The 16,055-nt window shown below is 39.1% G+C and overlaps 1 protein-coding gene across 1 annotated transcript in view; it reads left to right on the forward strand.

Annotated features, from left to right (window-relative positions):
• Nucleotides 1-16,055, forward strand: part of LRP6 (LDL receptor related protein 6) — a 179,060-nt gene that overhangs the window by 132,599 nt on the left and 30,406 nt on the right. The window contains exons 13-15 of the mRNA XM_082636519.1: nt 5,843-6,045; nt 7,795-8,006; nt 8,882-9,072. Of these exons, the coding sequence (XP_082492645.1) occupies nt 5,843-6,045; nt 7,795-8,006; nt 8,882-9,072 (606 nt within the window). The remainder of the gene's footprint in view (nt 1-5,842; nt 6,046-7,794; nt 8,007-8,881; nt 9,073-16,055) is intronic.

Raw genomic sequence — 16,055 nt, forward strand, 5'->3', positions numbered from 1 at the left:
TACAGTGCTAAGAACACCAAAACACAGTGTGTAACAAAACATTGTTGGCTTGGGGAGTCCTGATTGATGATTCAGTTGTGCATGAACGCCCATGTCTTGGTGGATAGACAAGAACAAATTGGCAGAAATGATAAAGAAATCGATCAGAAAAAGTAGATCCAGGGGAGAGAAGTAGGGTATGGTTCACTAAGTTAGAAGGTAACAAAATTGCTGTAGAATGTTGGATATAGTGAACTATTGAAATTACCTTATTCTGTGCCTGAAAGTATAGGAGGTCACATAGGAAAGGATTTAGTCTGTTCTGACACAAGACTTCAGTTCTGAAAAAGAAAGAACATCAGTTTATAGTTTAATGATTTGGCATCTCTGTCACACGTTCGTTTTGTGTTTTACCAAAGCAAGTCACGTAAATTTCTTAAGCCTTAGTTTTTCTCATTTGTACAATGGGAATAACAATAGTAACTAACTTGTAGGGTTGCTATGAAAATTGAATAAGATATACTAACATGAGTTGATTGCTGTGGAGAATGGCTTTGAGGAGGAAAAGAAGTGGTTGCAGAGCAGTCAGACTCTTGTGATGATGCAGCTCGACGTAGGTGGGGCTGGTGGCAGTCATGATGGAGAGACGTCGACGGGTTCCAGGTATATTGTGAAACTAGAATGAACAGAACTTGTTGATGAGCTGTATATGAGGAAGAATAAGAGGGAGGAAGCAAGGATGACTCCTAGAGTTTTGGTTTGAGCAGTTAAGTGGATCTTAAATGGGGGGAGGGTTCATTTTCAAAAAATTAAAAAATAATTTTAGGTTTGTATTGATTTTCCTATGGGAAATAGAAATATTAAATAGGTGATTGTAGGGACTTCCCTGGTGGCGCAGTGGTTAAGAATCCGCCTGCCAATGCAGGGGACATGGGTTCGAGCCCTGGGCCGGGAAGATCCCACATGCCGCGGAGCAACTAAGCCCGTGCACCACAGCTATTGAGCCTGTGCTCTAGAGCCGGCATGCCTAAAGCCCGTGCTCCGCAACAAGAGAGGCCACCGCAATGAGAAGCCTGCGCATGCAATGAACAGTAGCCCTCACTCACTGCAACTAGAGAAAGCCCGCGTGCAGCAACGGAGACCCAGCGCAGCCATAGATAGATAGATAGATAGATAGATAGATGATAGATAGAAAGAAAGAAAGAAAGAAAGAAATTGTTTAGAAGAATCCATAGCTCAGAGAGAGAGATGATGTTAGAGGTATTAATTTTAGAAATGCCAGCATGTATTTAAAATAGGTACTTAGGGAGAAGGTATAGACCTGGGGTCAGCAAACTCTTTCTTTAAAGAGCCAGAGAGTAAATATTGAGGCTTTGTGAATCCTATAGTCTCTCACACCTATTCAGCTCTGTACACTGCAGTGTGATAGCAGCCATAGATGTTACATTTTTAAAATGTGGCTCAATTCTGATAAACTTTATTATAAAAACAGGCAGCAGGCCAGATTTACCTTGTGGGCCATAGTTTGCCAGCTCTAGTGTGGCAAAAAGAAGGGGTCTGGTAACCTCGGGAACTCTGGTTGAGGAGAGAAAGCTCACAGTGGACACAGAAAAGCAGCAGCGAGAAAGGCCAGAGGAGAACCAGGAGAAGATAGTGACACAGAAGACAAGAGAGAAGATTGTTTGAAAATAGAACTGTGTTAGTGCTGTTGACAGGTTGAGTAAGGTGAGGCCTAAAATAGTATCCACTGGATATTTGGATGAGGTGGTTATTAGTAACCCTGAAAAAAGTAATTTCATGGGGGTAATGGTGAAAGATGGGAATAGATCAGCAAGTGAATGGAGAAAAGGAGGGGCTGGTAGTGTGTGTGTTATGTAGACGTCTTTTTTAAGAAGTTTAACTTTGGAAGGAGAAAACGGGGATAATAAGTGATGGAGGATAAAGACAGAAGAATATGGAAAGACCTTTTGAGGTCATTATGGTTTGGGCTGATTTTACCAGTGTGTGCTAGTTGGTGAGTGAAGGTCTTGAGAAATCAGTGCTGAGCGTCCCTAATGTCTGTCTTTGGCTCTTTCTGAGATGATTGGCAGTGTTTCAAGAGGCTTCCTGTTGCGTGTTCTTTTTATAATGAGTCCTATTTAATATTTGTGCACAGATGTATCAGATTCCAAAGCAGATTACAAGAGAAGTTTAACACAAAGTACTTGCCCTCAAAAAGTTTTCTATCATTGTGTAATTTACTCCTAGACCTGTGTTTCAAAAGCTAAATCAGATCATGTTGTTACTCTGCTCAAAACCTCCCATTTCACACAGAGTGAAAACCTAGTTCTTATAATGGCCTACAAGTTCCTGCATGATCTGTACCCCACACTTTGCACCGCCACCCCCCCCCTTGCTTCTCTAACCTCAGCTTTTACCATTCTCTCTCTTGCTCTCTCCATGGCAGCCACACCAGCCTCATTGCTGTTTCCAAATATGCCAGTTACTCCTACTTCAGGACTGTTGTACTGCTTATTTCCTCTACTTGGAATGTTCTTCCTGCAAATATTTGCATGGATATACTTCACCTCCAAGTCTTTGCTTAATTGTGACCTCCACAGTGAGACCTGATCTGCCCGATTTAAAATTGCAAGTCATCCTTCCACCCTGTCTAACATTGCCAGTGCCCCTTACCTGCCATTTTTCTTTTTCCTGTGACACTTAATCACTCTCTGATATACTGTATAATTTATATACTATAGCCTCTTTATTATGCTTATTACTTGTTATCTGTTTAATGGAATATAAACGCCATGAAGCAGCATTTTTTTCCTGTTTTTCCACTGATGTTTCTTAGGTGCCTAAAAAAGTGTTCGGTAAATAGTAGTCATTCAAGAAATCATTGTTAAATAGAAGAATGAAGAAGCAGGACAGGATTTGGAAAAACATGTGCTCTTCCATTCAGCAGCAGCTTTGTAACCTGGGAAAAATTACTTAACCTTTCTGAGCCTTTCTTTAGAAATTACTTAACCGTTCTGAATTTGCTCACCTGTAAAATGGAGTAATTTGGGGGATTGGATGACATCTGGTATGATGTGTGACATCTTGGAATTCCTAAATAAATGCTTGTTTCTTTTCTTTCCCAGTTTTCTGAAATAATTTTATTTCCTTATTTTCAAAATCATGGCTACAGGGCTGTCCTTAGTTATCATCATCTCATGCTTGTTTTTTCATTTGTTTACTCATTTATTCTTTCAATGAATATTTACTGAACACCTAATCCACACTGGGCATCATTTGAGCCAGTGAAGAATGTAGCACTGAATAAAATAGACATTAATCCCTGCCCTCATGGAGCTTACATTTCAGTGGGACAGATAATGAACTAAATAAGTAAACTCTGTCATGAGTTAGATGGAGATGAGTGTTACGGAGAAAATTAAGAGCAAGAAAGAGTGGGTAAGAGGATCACAGTGTTAAATAGGGTCATGAGAGAAGTCCTGACTGTAAAAGTGACACTATGTCCGGAACTGAAGGAGGTGAGGAAATGAGCTATGCTGGATATCTGGGAGAAGACCTGCCAAGCAAAAGGGAATAGCAGATGCAGAGGCCCTAGGGGGAAGCATGTCCGGCATATTAGAGGAACACCTAGGAGGCCGGTGTCTCTGGAACACAGTGAATAGAAATTAAGTCAGAGAGGAAACAGGAGGCCAAATTGTGTAATCCCTTGTTCAGTACTGAAGTGGTTGGCCTCTATGGGACCTTTGTGCAAATTGGGAGATGTTTCCTCTGGGCAGATGCAGCTGCATAGGTGCTTGACTTGGCTAATGAAGTGTGGACTGGACTTCAGTCCCTACTTGGTGCCTTTGGCACAATGCACAAATGGCACAGTCAGACATGGTGGGCTTGGCCTTGTCATTTATGCTGTTCTTACACCAGAGTAATACCTTTCTTTAAGCTTTGGGTGAACACTTGTGTCTTCAAAGGAGAGCTGAAGAGCTTCCTGCTACCTCATCCTCCAACTTCTGCATGTGGCTGGCTGTCTTCGTTGTGGGAATGCAAAACAGAGACAACCTCATAGGACAGTTTTGAAAGCATTCTGCAGGAGATGAGGGAGTGGTGGTTAGAGGTTACATAAATTAGGATGGATTTAGGCTTACAAAATTGCATATTCTTTGTCACTTTTGTAAATAAGTCAAAACATCAGCTTCCTCTTAGAAATATTTAGCCAGCTGTAATTATTAATGTCATCCATAGACTTTTTGAAATAAGCATTTATTTGGAGCCGTATTTGGCTTTGTCTTAATCTACATTTCTAGAGCACCTAATCGTGGAATCTTATTAAAGGTTAAAACTTGACTCAAAAAAAAAAAAAAAACTACCCAGTGAAACATACTTGGAGCCAAATATTCCAAGCTAGGTGTGGACTTTTAGCCAGTGAGGAACTCAAAGCCTAACTTCAGTGTTTTGAATACCAAGTTTCTTTGTGAGAACCAGTGAATTTCTTTGGGATTTAAGCCAGTATACATTTGGGTGTAAATGTAAAGTGAACCAGGGAACCACAGATAACGGAGCTGTGAAGAATGGGGTTTAAGGGGAAATAAAGCAGGGGGTTCTGTCTTGGCCATTTATGTTTATATCCCTGAGAAGGACAAAATTCTCCTGGATTTAGGTGGTGACTGAGCAACAAGAGTATAATTACAGAATTTTTACATATATTTTAAATGAAGATTTAAAAAATGCTATTAGACTTTGAAGTTTTTGGTAGCACTGCCAGATGCTCTCCTTTTCTAGATTAGAGATGTAGAGGCCTAGTCCCTGGGAAAGGGAAATGTCTCTGTTGCATTTTCCCATTTCATAAATTTAGGGCATCAGCTTAAGTGTGGTTTTTTGTTTTTTTTTTTTACTGGCTCCCTCTCCTTGCAACCCACTATGCAAAATATTAAGCCTATATCTGCAACCAGTGAGGGTTGGTTTGAATCCTACTAATACCAAGTTTATTACTGCTACTATTGATAATAATAAACAGTAGTTATTTTTACTTGACATTTACATAATACCTTACAGTTTTTAAAGTATTTTCACATATGTTGTAAAATTTTTATAGCAACTCAAATGAGCAGGACAACATAGCTATGACCTTATTTTAGAGTTGAGTAGATTTTGACCCAGAGAGGTTTAGGGCCTTAGTTAAGATCAAGTGACTAAATAGTGTGAGAAGTGAGACTAAAACCAATCTTGAAGTTTCTTCTTTGACCTATGGAGACCCAGGCTTCCTTCCACCTACAAGAATTGGTTATGGAGGAGTTAGGATTATTTACTTGGTAGACAGGAGAATTTTGCCTATCTTTATTAAATGCTTCATTAAAATCAAGTGTCCTATGATACCACTGTGGACAAGACAGAGAAAAAATGGCTAGTTGGCTGTTATCATGGGGTAAATTCATAACTGGTTTGGTAACCAGAGTGCCGATCAGTGTTACCTCTAAGAGAGTTTCTGGAGGCATTCCAAAGGGTTTTGTCTCAACCTTACCTTTTCAACATACATGTCTGTTTTGTATGAGATACAGACAACAGGCTGATCAAATCTTTTTTTTTTTTTTTTTTTTTTTTTTTCTTTTTGCGGTATGCGGGCCTCTCACTGTTGTGGCCTCTCCCGTTGCGGAGCACAGGCTCCGGACGCGCAGGCCCAGCGGCCATGGCTCACGGGCCCAGCCGCTCCGCGGCATATGGGATCCTCCCAGACCGGGGCACGAACCCGTATCCCCTGCATCGGCAGGCGGACTCTCAACCACTGCGCCACCAGGGAGGCCCTGATCAAATCTTTGAGTGATACAAGACTTAGGGTAACTGTGCTTCCTGTTTGCTTTTTTCTTTCTTTAAGCTCCAACTACTTTCCTGCTCTTCAGTCAAAAGAGCGCCATCAACCGCATGGTGATTGATGAACAGCAGAGCCCTGACATCATCCTTCCTATCCACAGCCTTCGGAATGTCCGGGCCATTGACTATGATCCACTGGACAAGCAACTCTATTGGATTGACTCACGACAAAACATGATCCGAAAAGCGCAAGAAGATGGCAGCCAGGTAATTCAGGGCTGCGTTCAAAATCCAGTTCTTCTGCCTAGTAATTGGACCAGCCAACCATCCTATTTTACTTAAGTCTTGACTCTGCTTGTGTGTGTGTGTGTGTGTGTGTGTGTGTGTGTAAAACTGAAATTCTGAACCTAGCAGCTTTTTTCCCTCCTAATGATCTTTGAGCAAACGATTGTTTGATAATTCTATTAGAATGAAGACTGTGTTGTATTAAAATAACTTATGCTCATATATTAGTATGACTGTCAGTGCCACCCGTATCATTTATATAGTTGGGTTGTTTTACTTCCATTTACATGGAGTGTTGGAAACTTTGAAATCAAATAAACCCTTGGTTCTGATCTCAGCTTTGTCACTCACTAGGATTCTTATGAACTTTTTAGCTGAAAGGAATGTAATGTAAAAGCACATAGCCCATTACCGGTTAAATAGTGGGCACTCAATAAATAATAGTTCTATTACTAGTTAACTATTATTTAAAATGTTCAGAGGATGGGAAACATAAACACAGTCTCAGTAATCTGGGAAATGTTATCATTAGTCTAATTTTTTTGTTTGTTTGTTTTGGTAACTATTATTTGGTGACTATGGGATAGGAATGAAAATATTATCAACACATCTCATCTGTGCTTACATTCTAGTCATCATTTACATACCGCTGTCCATAATTATTTGCTTTCTTTCTGTGTCCAAGCAGTATTAGACCGGGACTACTATAAATAATTATTTGTCATTTTCCTTTTAACAGTAATGTTAAGTTGGATTTTTAATGCATTAAAATTCAGAGAGATTAGATTACTTATTTTTCCTATGTCTTGTCCGACAAGAAAGAGCAAGGAGATAGTGTATTTAAGGCTTCCGAGGATCATTTAGGGGTATAGTTGTAGCCGTATACTACAGACGCGCTTTACACGGTGTAGGCCAGGACCAGTAGGCTGATAACTAGTTGATAGAAACTATAGCTGTTGTTATACAGCCGAGGACATAGCAAATAAATGAGATAGCCTTATTAAGGAGTGTTACCTCAGAGATGCCGAGTAAATAAAATATAATTTATTCAGATAAAACAGATGAACAAAGCCTCTCTTTTTGCTTGGCTTTGTTTAAAAAAAATTTGGGGGGGGTGTAAATTTGAGGATCAGAGAAGGACATGACTGATAGATGTGGTTTGTAGCCCTGACTAATTGCTGTTGTCTCTAGAGCAGAGTTTCTCAACTTCCGCACTGTTGACATTTTTGGCTGGATAATTCTGTGTGGAGGTCTGACGTGTACGTTGTAGGATGTTTTGCAGCATCCTTGGCCTCTCCCCACTAGAAGCCAGTTACACTCTCATAGGCGTGACAATCAAAAATGTCTCCAGACATTGGCCAGTGCCCTTGGTGGAGGCGTTTGCAAATGCAGAATCGCCCCTGGTTGAACACCACTGCTTTAGAGGTATTTCTAGAGTGTGGTTCTAGCTGCAGTTGTCTCTAGTTTACAGGGACAGCAGCCACCTTCTCACTCTCATTTCTGATCAGTGCACTATCAGCTTCTTAGAGCAACTAATATGGCTTCAGCTCGCTCTACTGCTTTATGTCGTCATAACCAAAGGGAACATTTGAAATGTTCACTAAGAAATGTCACTTGAGACTTGAGAGTTCCTTCTCAGGTGTGTGACCACGTAAGTGTAAGTATTGTGAGTGATCTCCTCGGAGCTATCTGGCTTGGAATCCAAGTGTGTGTTTCTTTTTCTTTCTTTAGGGCTTCACTGTGGTTGTGAGCTCAGTTCCGAATCAGAACCTAGAAATACAGCCCTATGACCTCAGCATTGATATTTATAGCCGCTACATCTATTGGACTTGCGAGGCCACCAATGTCATTAATGTAACAAGATTAGATGGGAGATCGATTGGAGTGGTGTTAAAAGGCGAGCAAGACAGACCTCGAGCCATTGTGGTAAACCCAGAAAAAGGGTATGTTACTAAGGTGGCATCTGAAACCCTCATCAGCCTTCCTTTTCAGCCCGTGTATATTCTTGCTTTCTCTGATTTTACTGTCTAGAATTTCCTTCCTTAGTCACCACTGCTTTAATTCTAATTTCTACCCATACCTCCAGGACTGTTTGAACTGTAACATCCTCCGTGAAGTTTCCCTTGATCTGCCCCACCCCCAGCCAGATGTGACGTTCTCCTCTCTCAAATACCCACCGCTCTATGTCTGTACCTCTCTAGTTATACTTAGTCCTTTCCAATTTACCTTATACTTAATTGTTTTTCAGTCTTACGTTTTCTACTAGATTTTAGGTTCTTTTATGATAAGAATTAATATGCCTTCTTTCATTTAACATAGAGCTTTGCATTCAGTAAATTGTACTTACTTGAATCTGAATGAATGATAAGGAATTCAGCAGGGAAAGTAGCTTACTTCAAAGGAGTTACAGGAAAGAGATGAACTATAGAAGTTAAATATAAGAAATAATTCATATACGACATTTTCAGTTATGAAATAGACTAATAGAGAAGAAATTTAAAATTTTGAGTCCAGATCTCTCTGATTACTACTATTTTCTTTTATTTATTGTATTGTATTATTCCAAAAGCATAAGGCTGCCTGTATCTAACACTTTATTAATTCCTTAAAGTTAGCTCCCTAAGAACTTCTGTGTACCCTTTGTTACTATTACTGAAATTAATATATCCCATGACCTTCAAAAAAATATGTTCTAAAACATTTAAAAATAAGATTTAAAAATATTATTTTACTTCCTTTTGTCTTAATCAATAGCAATATTCTCATTTTGTGTGATTTCTTACTTTGGTAAACTTATAGTTTCCTCCTTTCTCTTCAGGTATATGTATTTTACCAATCTTCAGGAAAGGTCTCCCAAAATTGAACGAGCTGCTTTAGATGGAACAGAACGGGAGGTCCTCTTTTTCAGTGGCTTAAGTAAACCAATTGCTTTAGCTCTTGATAGCAGATTGGGCAAACTCTTCTGGGCTGATTCAGATCTCCGGCGAATTGAAAGCAGTGATCTCTCAGGTACCCAAGAAATGTGTTTCCTTATTTTGATTTGAGTTATTGAGATGATTCACCAATAGCATTTGTATTTTCCTTCTATTGTATTATTTTTGTACACATTTCTTTACAGTTTTATTCATAAGAATAGTCAGCATCAGGTTGGTTGGGAAGCACTTTTTCTTTAACCATCAACATGATTACTCCATTTTTATCTAATAACTTGCCAGTTTTCTTTTCTTTTTTTTTTTTTTTTTTGCTATACGTGGGCCTCCCACTGCTGCGGCCTCTCCCATTGTGGAGCACAGGCTCCAGACGCGCAGGCTCAGCGGCCATGGCTCACGGACCCAGCTGCTCTGCGGCATGTGGGATCCTCCTGGACCGGGGCACGAACCCGCGTCCCCTGCATCGGCAGGCGGACCCTCAACCACTGCGCCACCAGGGAAGCCCATTGCCAGTTTTCTTGATTTGGGCTCCGTAAATAATGTTTCTAGTGCATCTCTTCTCCTTTTGTAATTCTTCTGCTCTACTTTGTCTTATCTCTGGCCTGAATTCTAGCCTATGATTAGTCTCCTGCCTGCTGATTTTTCCCCCCTGAAAGTTTACACACTGTTCCTAAATTAATTTTCTGAAGCATGGTTTCTAATCATGTCACTAACTATACTAAAAAAAAAAACCCTTCAGGGTACTCTTATAACCTGAAGAAAAAAAGTCTGGTTGAATGCTTAAGTTGGTATTTTCCTTTCACAAACTCATCCTCAAACTCAAATGATCTTAACATGCCTGGTGTGTGTTTTTTTGTTTGTTTGTTTGTTTTGTTTTTTGCAGTACGCGGGCCTCTCACTGTTGTGGCCTCTCCCGTTGCGGAGCACAGGCTCTGGACGCACAGGCCCAGCGGCCAAGGCTCACGGGCCCAGCCGCTCTGCGGCATGTGGGATCGTCCCGGACCGGGGCACGAACCCATGTCCCCTGCATCGGCAGGCGGACTCAACCACTGCGCCACCAGGGAAGCCCCCTGGTGTGTTTTAATGAAATTAAATAATTTGTTTGTCTTCAAATATACTTTTTACTTTCTCATTTCTCTGTGGTCCTCTCTTTAGAATCATGTTTATTCCCCTACCCCCAATTTCTGAAGTCCAAATACTCTGTGTGGTCTTACTAGTGATCAGGGAAATGAAATTAAAATAATACACTATTTATATCTATCACAGTCATAAAATACGATGTTGATTATTCCCAACATTGGCCAGAATGGTAGAAAATGGCATGCTCTCATACACTTTTGTAGAAGTGGAAATTGGTAGAACCTTTTTGGAGGGCCATTTGCTGGTAAAGTTTTCTTTCAGATAGCTGTCTTACAGAACCGCTGACCCCGTTGTACAACGGTGTTTGCTGAGCATTATTTGTAATAGTCTATCACAGAGAAATACATTCTAGTATATCAAGGGTATGAAATACTACAATCATTCAGTAATTATTACAGTCATTCAGTAGATCTGTGTGTACTGACATAGAAGGATGATTTTTAAAATTAAGCCGTATAGTAATGTTTATTAAGATTTAGTTTTATTTAAAACTTAAAACTATATTATACACACACACACACACATATAAATACACATACACACACACACTGTATACTATATATACTGGCTAATTGCCTCCAAAAATGTATGTACTACTACACACACACACATACAGATACATACACATACAATATGTATACTATTAAGAAATATATGGTTATGTATTTTTGTATATTCCTTGAGAAATGTGCGAACAAATAAACCTTGAGAAAGATATGGAAGGTTAGCATACTAATATGTTAAGAGTATTTATTTCTGTATCATTTAAGTTTTATATTTTTGCATATATGTGTAACTTGTTTAAAAATTTAAGAAATTCTGTCCTTTCAGGTTCAAATGCCTCCCTTCTATTATGCCTTCTTTAACTCCAAACAGTCATGCACTCATTTTGCGTGTGTATGCACACACCTGGCATAGTATATTCTTTCCCTTACCTGATCACCTGTATCTCTTATATCCCCTCTCATTTGTATAATAGTTATTTATATCAGTGTTATAACTCTTCCTGGTATTTAAGGTGGGATTTCCCCCTTCATTCCTTTTCTCTTTTCTCTTCGTTTATGATGTTTATTTTTTGTTATAAAAGCGGCACATGTTTACTAAAGACAGTTTAGCAAATAAAAAAAGAAAATCCAAAACAATATCATTATTTATTTGTTTTTAAAACATCTTTATTGGAGTATAATTGCTTTACAATGGTGTGTTAGTTTCTGCTTTATAACAAAGTGAAGCCAGTTATACATATACATATGTCCCCATATCTCTTCCCTCTTGCATCTCTCTCCCTCCCATCCTCCCTATCCCACCCCTCTAGGTGGTCACAAAGCACGGAGCTGATCTCCCTGTGCTATGCAGCTGCTTCCCACTAGCTACCTATTTTATATTTGGTAGTGTATATATGTCCATGCCACTCTCTCACTTCGTCCCAGTTTACTCTTCCCCCTCCCCATGTCCTCAAGTCCATTCTCTACATTGGTGTCATTATTCCTGTTCTGCCCCTAGGTTCTTCAGAACCTGTTTTTTTTTTTTTTTTTAGATTCCATATATATGTGTTACCATACAATATTTGTTTTTCTCTTTCTAACTTCACTCTCTATGAGAGACTTTAGGTCCATCCACCTCACTACAAATAACTCAATTTCGTTTCTTTTTATGGCTGAGTAATATTCCATTGTATATATGTGCCACATCTTCTTTATCCATTCATCTGTCGATGGACACTTAGGTTGATTCCATGTCCTGGCTATTGTAAATAGAGCTGCAGTGAACATTGTGGTACATGTGTCTTTTTGAATTATGGTTTTCTCAGGGTATATGCCCAGGAGTGGGATTGCTGGGTCATATGGTAGTTCTATATTTAGTTTTTTAAGGAACCTCCACGCTGTTCTCCATAGTGGCTGTATCAATTTACATTCCCACCAACAGTGCAAGAGGGTTCCCTTTTCTCCACACCGTCTCCAGCATTAATTGTTTGTAGATTTTTTGGATGATGGCCATTCTGACTGGTGTGAGGTGATACCTCGTAGTTTTGATTGGCATTTCTCTAATGATTGGTGATGTTGGGCATTCTTTCATGTGTTTGTTGGCTGTCTGTATATCTTCTTTGGAAAAATGTCTATTTAGGTCTTCTGCCCAGCTTTGGATTGGGTTGTTTGTTGTTTTGATACTGACCTGCGCGAGCTGCTTGTAAACAAAAGACTATCGTTATTAATGCTTCTTTTTTGGTCTATGCATGTTTTATTGTTTGGTTTTCCACCCTTAATTATGAAATGGTTCCAACATACAGAAAGTATAGAATTTCTGCCATCCAGCTTTGTCAGATCTTAGTGTTTGAACAAATAACACATGAGGGAATCCCCATAAGGTTAACAGCTGATCTTTCAGCAGAAACTCTGCAAGCCAGAAGGGAGTGGCAGGACATATTTAAAATGATGACGGAGAAAAACCTACAACCAAGATTACTCTATCCAGCAAGGATCTCATTCAGATTTGATGGAGAAATTAAAAGCTTTACAGACAAGCAAAAGCTAAGAGAATTCAGCACCACCAAACCAGCTTTACAGCAAATGCTAAAGGAACTTCTCTAGGCAGGAAACACAAGAGAAGGAAAAGACCTACAATAATAAACCCAAAACAGTTAAGAAAATGGTAATAGGAACATACATATTGATAATTACCTTAAATGTAAATGGATTAGATGCTCCAACCAAAAGACACAGACTGGCGGAATAGATACAAAGACAAGACCCGTATATATGCTGTCTACAAGAGACCCACTTCAGACCCAGGGACATATACAGACTGAAAGGGGATGGAAAAAGATATTCCATGCAAATGGAAATCAAAAGAAAGCTGGAGTAGCAATTCTCCTATCAGACCAAACAGACTTTAAAACAAAGACTATTACAAGAGACAAAGAAGGACACTACATAATGATCAAGGGATCAATTCAAAAAGAAGATAAAACAATTGTAAATATTTACGCACCCAACATAGGAGCACCTCAATACATAAGAACAAATACTAACAGCCATAAAAGGGGAAATCGACAATAGCACAATCATACTAGGGGACTTTAACACCCCACTTTGACCAATGGACAGATCATCCAAAATAAAAATAAATAAGAAAACACAAGCTTTAAATGATACATTAAACAAGGTAGACTTAATTGATATTTATAGGACATTCCATCCAAAAACAACAGAATACACATTCTTCTCAAGTGCTCATGGAACATTGTCCAGGATAGATCATATCCTGGGTCACAAATCAAGCCTTGGTAAATTTAAGAAAATTGAAATCGTATCAAGTATCTTTTCCGACCACAACGCTGTGAGACTAGATACCAATTACAGAAAAAAATCTGTAAGAAATACAAACACATGGAGGCTAAACAACACACTACTTAATAACCAAGAGATCACTGAAGAAATCAAAGAGGAAACCAAAAAATACCTAGAAACAAATGACAATGAAAACACAATGAACCAAAACCTATGGGATGCAGCAAAAGCAGTCCTAAGAGGGAAGTTTATGACAATACAGTCCTACCTTAAGAAACAAGAAACATCTCAAATAAACAACCTAACCTTACACCTAAAGCAATTAGAGAAAGAAGAACAAAAAACCCCAAAGTTAGCAGAAGGAAATAAATCATAAAGATCAGATCAGAAATAAATGAAAAAGAAATGAAGGAAATGATAGCAAAGATCAATAAAACTAAAAGCTGGTTCTTTGAGAAGATAAACAAAATTGATAAACCATTAGCCAGACTTACCAAGAAAAAAAGGGAGAAGACTCAAATCAATACAATTAGAAATGAAAAAGAAGTAACAACTGACACTGCAGAAATACAAAGGATCATGAGAGATTACTACAGGCAACTCTATGCCAGTAAAATGGGCAACCTAGAAGAAATGGATAAATTCTTAGGAATGCACAACATTCTGAGCCTGAACCAGGAAAAAATAGAAAATATGAACAGACCAATCACAAGCACTGAAATTGAAACTGTGATTAAAAATCTTACAGCAAACAGAGCTTCCCTGCTGGCTCAGTGGTTGAGAGTCCGCCTGCCGATTCAGGGAGCGCGGGTTCGTGCCCCGGTCTGGGAGGATCCCACATGCCGCGGAGCGGCTGGGCCCATGAGCCATGGCTGCTGAGCCTGCATGTCAGGAGCCTGTGCTCCGCAATGGGAGAGGCCACAACAGTGAGAGGCCCGCGTACCGCACCAAAAAAAAAAAAAAATCTTCCAACAAACAAAAGCCCAGGACCAGATTGCTTCACAGGTGAATTCTATCAAACATTAGACAAGAGCTAAGACCTATCCTTCTCAAACTCTTCTAAAATATAGCAGAGGGAGGAACACTCCCAAACTCATTCTATAAGGCCACCATCACCCTGATACCAAAACAAGACAAAGATGTCACAAAGAAAGAAAACTACAGGCCAGTATCACTGATGAACATAGATGCAAAAATCCTTAACAAAATCCTAGCAAACAGAATGCAACAGCACATTAAACGGATCATGAACTATGATCAAGTGGGTTTATCCCAGGATGCAAGGATTCTTCAGTATACGCAAATCAATCAACGTGATACCCCATATTAACAAATTGAAGGAGAAAAACCATATGATCGTCTCAATAGATGGAGAGAAAGCTTTTGACAAAATTCAACACCCATTTATGATAAAAACCCTGCAGAAAGTAGGCATAGAGGGAACTTTCCTCAACATAATAAAGGCCATATATGACAAACCCACAGCCAACATCATCCTCAGTGGTGAAAAAATGTAACCATTTCCACTAAGATCAGGAACAAGACAAGGTTGCCCAGTCTCACCACTATTATTCAACATACTTTTGGAAGTTTTAGCCACAGCAGTCAGAGAAGAAAAAGATATAAAAGGAATCCAAATTGGAAAAGAAGAAGTAAAGCTGTCACTGTTTGCAGATGACATGATACCAAACATAGAGAATCCTAAAGATGCTACCAGAAAACTACTAGAGCTAACCAATGAATTTGGTAAAGTAGCAGGATACAAAATTAATGCACAGAAATCTTTTGCATTCCTGTACACTAATGATGAAAAATCTGAAGTTGAAATTAAGAAAACACTCCCATTTACCACTACAACAAAAAGAATAAAATACCTAGGAATAAACCTACCTAAGGAGACAAAAGATCTGTATGCAGAAAATTATAAGACACTGATGAAAGGAATTAAAGATGATACAAATAGATGGAGAGACATACCATGTTCTTGGATTGGAAGAATCAACATTGTGAAAATGACTCTACTACCCAAAACAATCTACAGATTCAGTGCAATCCCTATCAAACTACAACTGGCATTTTTCACAGAAGTAGAACAAAAAATTTCACAATTTGTATGGAAACACAAAAGACCCCGAATAGCTAAAGCAATCTTGAGAAAGAAAATCAGAGCTGGAGGAATCAGGCTCCCTGACTTCAGAGTATGCTACAAAGCTACAGTAATCAAGACAGTATGGAACTGGCACAGAAACAGAAATATAGATCAATGGAACAGGATAGAAAGCCCAGAGATAAACCCATGCACATATGGTCACCTTATGTTTGATAAAGGAGGCAAGAATATACAGTGAAGAAACGACAGTCTCTTCAATAAGTGGTGCTGGGAAAACTGGACAGCTACATGTAAAAGAATGAAGTTAGAACACTCCCTAACACCATACACAAAAATAAACTCAAAATGGATTGAAGACCTAAATGTATACCAGACACCGTCAAACTCTTAGGGGAAAATGTAGGCAGGACACTCTATGACATAAATCACAGCAAGATCCCTTTTGACCCATCTCCTAGAGAAATGGAAATAAAAATAAACAAATGAGACCTAATGAAAATTAACGGATTTTGCACAGCAAAGGAA

This window comes from Mesoplodon mirus (assembly GCF_964341445.2).
Source record: "Mesoplodon mirus genome assembly, chromosome: 11".
Taxonomy (NCBI): Eukaryota; Metazoa; Chordata; class Mammalia; order Artiodactyla; family Ziphiidae; genus Mesoplodon; species Mesoplodon mirus.